The sequence below is a fragment of the Ammodytes marinus genome, assembly GCF_949987685.1.
Source record: "Ammodytes marinus genome assembly, chromosome: 7".
Lineage (NCBI taxonomy): Eukaryota > Metazoa > Chordata > Actinopteri > Uranoscopiformes > Ammodytidae > Ammodytes > Ammodytes marinus.
Genome location: NC_137211.1, coordinates 4,052,868 through 4,063,293, shown reverse-complemented (window position 1 = coordinate 4,063,293; position 10,426 = coordinate 4,052,868). Strand labels below are relative to the sequence as shown.

At 40.9% G+C, this 10,426-nt stretch overlaps 1 protein-coding gene across 1 annotated transcript; it reads right to left on the bottom strand.

Moving 5' to 3' along the window:
* Positions 1-5,226: 5,226 nt before the first annotated feature.
* LOC307253177 (isocitrate dehydrogenase [NAD] subunit gamma, mitochondrial-like) lies at positions 5,227-10,426 on the bottom strand (the record flags this gene model as incomplete). The annotated part of the gene is made up of 8 exons (XM_080031076.1): positions 10,311-10,426; positions 9,970-10,030; positions 8,997-9,129; positions 7,874-8,007; positions 7,316-7,418; positions 6,521-6,667; positions 6,062-6,217; positions 5,227-5,328 (listed from the first exon to the last, which is right to left on the bottom strand). The coding sequence occupies exons 1-8, from the start codon at positions 10,375-10,377 to the stop codon at positions 5,227-5,229; spliced, it is 903 nt and encodes a 300-aa protein (XP_079887202.1). The 5' UTR covers positions 10,378-10,426.

The window sequence follows — 10,426 nt, the reverse complement described above, 5'->3', positions numbered from 1 at the left end:
TTGTCAGGAAATGGAAGGACACAGGCATAGTGGCAGTTAAACCCAGGCATGGCAGACCAAGAAAAAAACAGGAGCGGCATAGGTGGAGGATCGTGAGAATGGTTGTACACAACCCACAGATCACCTCCAAAGACCTACAAGAACATCTGGCTGCAGATTGTGTATCTGTACATCGTTCAACAATCCAGCGCAATTTGCACCAAAACACCTGCTTTTTATAAAGACCAAATAACTTAATTTTTGTCTCATCAGTCCAAAACATTTTCTTCCAATATGAATCTGGCTTGTCTAAATGAGCTTTAGCATACTCCATGCAACTGTATCTGTGGCGTGGGCGCAGAAAGGGCTTCCTTCTCATCACCCGGCCATACAGATGTTTTGGTGCAAATTGCACTGAATTGTTGAACCATGTACAGATACACAATCTGCAGCCAGATGTTCTTGCCGGTCTTTGGAGGTGATCTGTGGGTTGTCTGCAACCATTCTCACAATCCGCCGCATATGCCGCTCTTGTACTTTTCTTGGTCTGCTAGACCTGGGTTTAACTGCAACTGTGCCTGTGTCCTTCCATTCCCTGACAACGTTCCTTAAAGTAGAAATTGACAATTGAAACCTTTGGGAAAGCTTCTTGTACCCTTCCCCTAAACCATGACAATGAATAATCTTTGTTTTTAAGATCTTTTGGGAGCTGTTTTGATGATCCCATTCTGTCTCACTTCAGCAGAGTGTCAAAGAGAAGTGCAACTTGCATTTAGGCACCTAAAATACATTTTCTCATGATTAAACAGACAATTATATGAGGTTCAAGGCTTAACAACATAATCCAACCAACTTTGCGTTTAAAGTCATCAGTTTTACATGCTGTTACAGGCATTAAAATCAACAAAACCACAAGGGTACCCATATTTTTGCACAGCCAGTTTTTCACATTTTATTTTATTTCATACAACCAAATGCTGCTTTTCAAAAAATCTTTGTTTGGAAAACATCCCAGTACTTAGCTGTTCCTGGTAAATTAAAGACATACCACTTTTATCTTTTTTTTGTGAAAGCAGAGTCAATTATAATGCCGGCTGAGAGGGGTTCCCAAACTTTTTCATATGATTGTACCAGTTTACATAGTCTGGGCTGTGTATATATATTTTTTTTTTAAATATATTTTTTTTGGCATTTTTTATGCTTTATTGATAGTGTAGAGATGGAGTTGAAATGGGGCAGAGAGGGGAGTGACATGCAGAGAACGACCGCGGGCTGGAATCGAACCCGGGTCCGCTGCTGGCCGAGGCTTTATGGGGGGGACGCCCTACCAACTGAGCTAAGGGCGCCCCCTGGCTGTGTATATTATTAAACCAAGTTTTAGTGTGTTACAGTAACACATTCTCCACCACACCATTGGTAGTAGTAGGGCGCGGCTATCGACATTGTTACCCTTCCCACTCCCAAACACAAGCTCTTTGAGTCTTATTTATTGATAATATCGTTAGCCTCAGAGCATAATTGCCTAAATCATATTTATTCTACTCTACTTTTACTCTACATCTACTCTATTCTACATCTACTCTACCCTACATCTACTTTTCATTAGCCTTATAGCATAATTGCCTAAGTCATATTTTAAGGGTTATAGAGCAGGGTAAAGTAGATGTAGAGTATAGTAGATGTAGAATAGAGTAGATGTAGAGTAGAGTAAATATGATTTAGGCAATTATGCTATGAGGCTAACGAATTATGTACAAATTTGTGAATGAATGATTTCCATAATATGTAAAATCTTGTTAAAAAGAATTTCATAAAATTACTTTTGAAAAAACGTTTAGTTCAGGAACCGGTCTGGAAGTCAAGGTCACAGGATCTCTATCGATACTGAAATGTGACGTTTCCCAGACGTATCCTGCACTTTATAACATTTAGATCCCATTTTGTATTTTATTTTTAGACAACTTCTTGGCATTTTCAAGCTTTATTAGACAGTACAGAGTTGAAATTGGGAGACAGAGAGAGAGAGGGGGGATGACCTGCAGTAAAGGTCCACGGGTCGGATTTGAACCCGCGACCACTGCAACGAAGGCCGGAGCCAATATGGTACGCGCTCTATCCACTACGCCACCGGAGCGCCCTAGATTTCAAAGTATACTGTTATAGATAGGGCGCTGCTATCAACATTGTTATTCCTGTAACCGATGCAGTGACGGCACGCTGAGGCTGTAGATTGTTTCTGACCCTTCTCACCCCAAACACAGTCACTCCCCTCTGGCTGGAGGCTTTGGACCATCAGGGTCAAAACTGCTGTGTGTGTGTGTGCGTGTGTGTGTGTGTGTGTGTGTGTGTGTGTGTGTGTATGTGTGTGTGTGCGCGCGCCACATTAACACTTTTTCACCCCAAACACAGTCACTCCCCTCTGGCTGGAGGCTTTGGACCATCAGGGTCAAAACACAGGTCTCCAACACATTAACACCCTCTCACCTCAGCAGTCCGCCTTATTAACAAAACCCCAAGCCCCCTGAATCACACCTTTACCCTTGTCCCATAGACACTACAAGTTATATTAAAGCCTATGTCGCTCTCTGCGCATGCACCGGCAGTCGCCTTTTAGTACTTATTTTCATCAGAAGTGTGAAAATTGGCATGAGCATTAGTCCCCATGGGGCACTTGACAAGACAATTGTCCGAGACATTATTTGAAATTGGGAATTTGAAAATGTCTCATAGAAATGTATTGGTTTTTTGAATAAAAAAAATGTCTTTCATTTTCTGTCTAACACATGGAGACTGCTCATGCCAATTGTATCACAAATTGAAAGATTGTAGCACTTATCTGCTCCACTACTATTACCAAGACCCCAGACCCACACTGACACACACCTTTACCCCCGTCCCAAAGACACTACAAGTTATATTAACATACAGCCTACAGCCTCCATAATCAATGTCACAGTAACAAATCCTTATGTCTACATACTGATAACTTCCACATTTATGAATATTTCTTTCCACTCCGTACAAGTGTAAAGCTCTTCTTTTTAAAGACTAAATAATGGCGCATGTCTCTAGAGTCTATTTTATGATATTTTTATTCTACGTTTTCAATGAACATTCCTTAAAGGTGCAGTGTGTAATATGACATCATCAAGAAAGTTCTACAAAGTTCTAGAATGCAACGCTCCCTGGGTAACCCCACCCCTTTTGAATAATAACAGAAGCTACAGTGGCCTTCAAGGACAAGAACAATTCTAAATTTTAAACAATGCACCTGATGACATTCCAACTATGACACTTTCAAGATGGCGGCACTAGGCCTTGGTCCAAGATATGCAGAAATATGGACATATATGAGACCCTTTCTAAGGGTAAAAAAAAATTATTCAAACATTTTTTTTCAGCTATTATGCACTAAATTAAATGTACTTATGGATATTATAATTACTTTCTACAAAATCTGCTAGGAAATAAAACCCAAAATTCTACACACTGCAGGTTTAATCTTCAGGATTTCTTTCCCTTGGATGTTTTTTTCTTTAAGAATTACATGTTTCAATGTTGTATGGATAACCATTCTAGTCACTCCAATATGAATGTGCCCCTAGTGCTGCTTTTGTTACCTCTTGATTTTACAGAAGTATTTATTTTTATCTCTATTTTTTATGACAAAGATTATATTTGTACTGTAAAAACAAATGTCTCTGTATGTGTAACTTTGTACCGTCGTGCACCAATGCGAAAATTCAATAAAAAAACTTGAATTACAAAAAAAAAAAAAAAAAAAATTTCGATTGACTTTTCATGAGATAATCCCACTTTGTCATCTCCTACAATTTTTGCTATTTCTTTTGTTATTGTTTTTTTAATCCTTTGCATAAAAAGCGTAATACAATTAAACTTTCTATCATTACTGATGCTATAAAAAAAAGCAGCAGGACTACTACAAACAAGTAACTAGGGCGTGAATTTAATTTTCACTCAATCACAACCGAGTATGTGTAACAGAAGACAATGTGGCCTCCCTGTGGTCTAGTCTAGCCAGTACAAAATGTATGTTTGCACTGGCTTCCAATTCTTCCAATTCTCTACTTACGACATCTATTGCAGCATGTCCGTCCTGGGAGAGGGATCCCTTACTCTGTCAACTCTCCCTGAGCTTTCTCAATTTTTTAATCCCGATAAAGGTTTTTTTTTACTGGGAGTTTTTTCTCAGCCGAGCTAAGGGTCTAAGGGCAGAGGGTGTCGTACTGTATGGAATGTAAAGCCCACTGAGGCAAATGTCTATTTGTGATATTGGGCTATACAAATAAAACTGATTTGATTTGAATAATACAGAGACTTGGGCTATTTTTTTTATTTATCAGCTTTATTAAAAGGTGCAGGGCTCATATCAACCGTCCAAAATGTTGCCCAATACATTCAGTAGGATGACAGCTGTGTTACAGTTTAACTACAGCTAAAATAATAAGTTACAAAACTCAACTTCAGTTCAATAATATTATGTGCTATTAAGTGCTTTAACTTAATAATAAATACATTAAATACAACACTAGTAAACTTGGAAATAATTGGGTATAATATGTCAGACATTAGGACTGTGTAGTGTGAGTGTTTCATACAGTGAACAATACGCTGGTGAACAAAGTGCTCAAACTAGTGAACAAAAGGGAAAACAAGGGTCAGATCAAAACTACAGCATGAACATTCAAACTGTGTGTGTGTGTGTGTACAGTTTTGTTTCAGTGTTATAATGGAATTGCATAGAAGAGAGGCAGAGAGACACACACACACACACACACACACACTCTTCTAACACTGTGTTTGTTCTAGATGCTGTAAGTGTCCGCAGGCTGGTGTTCATACAATTTTGTTTCAAATGTGTTCAATTTCAGTGTTATTATAATGAAAAAAATTGCATAGAAGAGAGACACACACTCCTTACAAACACACACACCCCTAAAACACACACACACACACAGACACACACACACACACACACACACATCACTGCTGTGTGTAGTGCATCATTTGTTCTAGATGCTGAGTGTCCGCGGGCTGGTGTTAATACAAATTTCTTTCAAATGTGATCAAATTTTGTGTTATTATGATGTAAATAATAGAAGAGATGTGTGTGTGTGTTAGAAGAGAGACATCCCCCCCGCCCACCCCACACACACACACACACACACACACTCACTCACACTCCTAACACACACACATATCCCTGCTGTGTGTATTGTGTTTGTTCTAGATGCTGAGTGTGCGCGGGCCGGTGGACTCGACGGCGCTCATGATGGACTGGACCACGTCGGAGGTGGAGCCTTTGCCGCCCAGATCTGCAGTGTGAAGCTGCGGGACAAAGCAGGAGGTGAATACATGTGAGCAGAATATTCTCTATTCTCTATGTGACACAACAAACCCTACAAATCATTATTAATCAGATTACTGTTCTCTACAAACCGGCCTTTTGAGTTTCATTGGATCTACACAGTCAAATTAGAAAACACAATGTGGTTTATTCTGCGTTCCATTGTACTCGGAACTCTGGACCTTCCAAATTCCAACAAGTAAAAGTGCAATGTTCAAGTCAGATTTCAGAGTCTGAAACTTCCAAAATACACCTTTCCCGACTTCCGTAAGATTAAACAAATTATATCACAACAGTATGGCACCGTCTTATAATAACGAAACATTTTGAAGTTCAGAAAATTGCCATACCAAACAGCAGTTGGCTATTGGCATCCATATTTTCCAGAGCAGAATGCACTAGTCCCTATAACATGAACGCTTATAGGTCAGAATTCTGTACTACCAAGTTCGGAATTTCCGGGGGTTCCGAGTACAATGGAACGCAGCTTTATTACTGGACATGTGTTGTGTGACCACTAGAGGGCTTCACATACCCGAGTCTCTGTCACAGTGGAGAGAGGATGGCTCAACATTTAAATCAAGTCTTCAAGCTTGAAATATCTATCTATCTATCTATCTATCTATCTATCTATCTATCTATCTATCTATCTATCTATCTATCTATGTATCTATCCATTTATCCATCCATCCACCATTAGGGGGCTTCACGTACCCTGGTCTCTGACACCGTGGACAGGATGGCTCTGCGGATCATGCTGGCGTAGGCGTGGAGCTTGAGGTGGTCCAGCAGAAGACAGGATGCTAGCAGCATGGCCGTCGGGTTAGCGCTGTTACGGTTAGCGATGCTCTTACCCGTGTTCCTGGTTCCCTACACACAGAGGTAATGAACAGAGGCAGATGAAGGGGCTTTAAGATTTGGTGATTCACAATGATGTCACTGATCAATTATGAAGAGCATTTTTATAATAACATGAATCTATTAGATGTTGCAAATGAATATAACATTTAAATCAAGTCTTCAAGCAAATATCTGTCTATCTATCTGTCCATACATCGATCTAACCATCCATCCGTCTGTCCGTCCGTCCGTCCATCCATCCATGTATCTATCCATCCATCCATCTATCTATCTATCCATCCATCCATCCATCCATCCATCTATCCATCTCACCGTCTCAAACACGGCGTAGTTCTCTCCGTAGTTTGCCCCGGGCACCAGCCCCGGTCCGCCCACCAGACCAGCACACACGTTGCTCACCACGTTGCCATAGAGATTAGGCATCACCATCACATCAAACTGCTGCGGCTTGGACACCAGCTGACAGTAACACACACAAATACATACGTTTAAAAAAAAAAAAATTTTGGCTTGAAGAAGTTTGTTTTCTCAACTATGAACGAGGCAGAGACCGCATGTATTTTTCAGGTAGAAATTCTGAATAACTAAGTTTTAATATATGTTAACAAACAAATACTGAACATAAGTTTAAAACATTTTTGCATTTTACTTGAAGAGGTTTATTTAGCGAAAAAAGCAGTATATGTACTGCTGTATATGCCAGAGTGTCTTTTTCAGGTAGTAATTTAGATGTAACTAGGTTTTAATATATTTGTTAATTGCAATGAAATCATCGTGCAACTGTAGAAAACCTTTGTATTTAGACATGTAAGGCACTGAACAAGATTGATTGATTGTATTGATGCTTTGTTTAACTAACTACTGCTGCTTCCTGTTTTGTAAAATCAGGATTTTTGTTGAACTCTTCTTGTTTTGATATATAATATGAAATGTTAAAAGGGTTGGCATAATAAGTCTCGGCTTCATCCTACACCTTTTCGGCCATTGTTTTTTTAACGATCGGTCTATGTAGGCATACTATGCTTTGTGGTCATGGACCAAATAAAAAATATTTACTACTACTAAAAGCGACGTAATGAATTGAGCCTCGTGGCACACTGTAGCTACCTGCATGGTGGTGTTGTCCACAATCATGGCATCGAAGGCGATTTCAGGGTAACCGCTGGCAACCTCCGCACAGCATTCCAAGAAGAGGCCGTCACCCAACTTCCTGCTCCAACAAACGCAAACATTAAAGGTGGAGTCAGTGATTGTTGTCAAATATCTCCTCAGCTAGTAGCTACATGCCTGTTTACAGAGCCTAGGCTGTTTATTAACACTGGAATTTTTTCCAGCACACACAGTACTGACAGTAAGGAGGAGTCAGGAGATATTCACTGATTTTGACAACAAGCTTTCTCAAGAATCACTGACTCCACCCTTAAAATGTAAAGTTTTTTTTTTTAGATTATTTTTTGGCATTTTCAAGCTTTATTGATAGTAACTGAGTGAAATGGGGAGACAGAGAGAGAGAGAGAGAGAGAGAGAGAGAGAGAGAGAGAGAGAGAGAGAGAGAGAGAGAGAGAGAGAGAGAGAGAGAGAGAGAGGGGGGATGTCCTGCAGTAAAGGTCCAAGGTATTCAAAATATAGAAATAATGTGAGATAAAAAACTATTCATAAACTGACATGATGTTTGCTTTGTGTACGGCAGTGACCCGTCTGCGTCCTTTGGCCCGGGCCATTCTGAAGGCGTAGTCAGCGATGCGTAGAGATTTGGTCCTCGTGATGATCTTCAGACATTCAACAACACCCGGCACGCTCTGCACAGACAGACAGAGAGACAGGAGAGTTATATGGAGGCTCCATTGGTTATGGTTCAGATAGAGCTGTATATGCCTTGTTTCCACTAGGCAGTACAGTTCGGTTTGGCACAGTAACCCTAGATCTGGCTAGGGTTTCCACTGCAGACAGCACCCTTATTATGTAGGTTTGGTTTTGTTTGTTTTGCTTTGCACATACATTACACTCTTCACTCACACAGACACAGCACCCATTACTGATTACTGACATTCACGCACTACTTAGTAACTTACGTTAAACTTTGTTTAAATGAATTATTATTTGGTTAAACTTAATCTCTTGTGTGGTTTCCTCATTGTCATTCCCTTGAGCGGGCTGTGACACATGCCTGACAGAGATGGCCACATTCGGAGTATTTACAGTCTATGGGTCACAGCCGTCGAAGTATCTATTGTGACATCGTAGCAGCGGGGCACTGTGTCGCCCGCTGATAAACTAAATAGGAGGGAAAACACCGCACAATAAACATAGGTTCTGCGTAGTGACGTTTAACTATAAACACAAGAATCGTCACTCTTCCTGAGGTGACTAGATGCGGTGGTTTATCTCTCGCACTGTAATGGTGATTTGGCGACCTATCAACGGACTGCAGTGTGTAGCCTGTAGCGGTCACACAAATAGGTGAAGCTCGGCTCGCTTATCTTGATTCCCTTCCTAATTTTTGACAGTGGAAATGCAAAAAGAAATGGTGACGAACCAAACCAATTTTTTTTTATTATTATATTTTTGGGCATTTTCAAGCTTTAATAGACAGTACAGAGTTGAACTGGGGAGACAGACAGAGAGAGAGAGGGGGGATGACCTGCAGTAAAGGTCCACGGGTCGGACTCGAACCCGTGACCACTGCAACGAAGGCCGGAGCCAATATGGTACGCGCTCTATCCACTTCACCACCGGAACCCCCCCGACCAAGCGGTATATTTGCCCGTGTGTCGTCCCCCCCCCTCACCTCGTGCTCCAGGCTGCTGTACTCTCCCTCTGTGTTCTCTCTGACGATCATGATGTCGATGTTGCGGTGACGTGACCTCACCCCGGGCAGAGACTGGCAGTGCATCACGTTGGCGTACAGGTCCAGAGTCGTGCTGAACACACAGACACAGACACAGGGGTGAGGTGTGAATTGTTTTTCCCCCGATAAAAGTTTTTTTTTGTATGGGGGGATTTTCCTCAGTTGAGCTAAGGGTCTAAGGGCAGATATTATACAGAGAATATACTGTGCAAATATACAATATTTTTTCCTTTTAAACCTGCAGTGTGTAGAATTTTGGGTTTTATTTCCTAGCAGATTTTGTAGAAAGTAATTATAATATCCATAAGTACGTTTAATTTAGTGCATAATAGCTGAATTTTTTTTTTTTTATTATTTCTTTTTCCCTTAGAAAGGGTCTCATATATGTCCATATTTTGGACCAAGGCCTAGTGCCGCCATCTTGAAAGTGTCATAGTTGGAATGTCATCAGGTGCATTGTTTAAAATTTAGAATTGTTCTTGTCCTTGAAGGCCACTGTTGATTCTGTTATTATTCGAAAGGGTTGGGGTTACCCAGGGAGTGTTGCATTCTAGAACTTTGTAGAACTTTCTTGATGATGTCATATTACACACTGCACCTTTAAAGGGTTTTTTGTTCTGTTTTGTTTCCTCAGTCGAGCTAAGGGTCTAAGGGCAGAGTGTGTCATATTGGGTACGGACAGTGAAGCCCACTGAGGCAAATGTTTTTTGGTCATATTGAGCTACGTATATAAATAAAACTGATTTGATTTGATGAGGTTAAACTGGGAACATATTTCTCTGTATCAAAACTGGAGTCATTTACACTGGTGTATTTTTTTTTTAAAGATCAGTTTATGGCATGTTTATGCTCTAATAGACAGGTTGGAGGGACACTGGTGTCTTGTTTGAAGGATGAAATGCGATGGACTCACCGGAGCATGTTGTTCCTGGACACGTAGGAGGCCGGCAGGTTGTGGTTGGTCTCAATGTTTCCTGCATAAACATCACAGCAGAAGTTGATATAACAGAATGTCACAACTTATTTTTTCACGTTCACACACACACACACACACACACACACACACACACACACACACACACACACACACACACACACACACACACACACACACACACACACACACACACACACACACACACACACACACACACACACACACACACACACACGCACACACGCACACACACGCACACACACACACACACGCACACACACACACACACACACACACACACACGTGAAACTCCAAACCTTTCAGTGCGACTCCATTGCGTCTGATCGCCATGACGGCATTATTGATGTCATCGTCCGAGGTCATGGTTGAATCCACGTTCACAACTTCAAAATCCACCGGCACACAGCAGAAC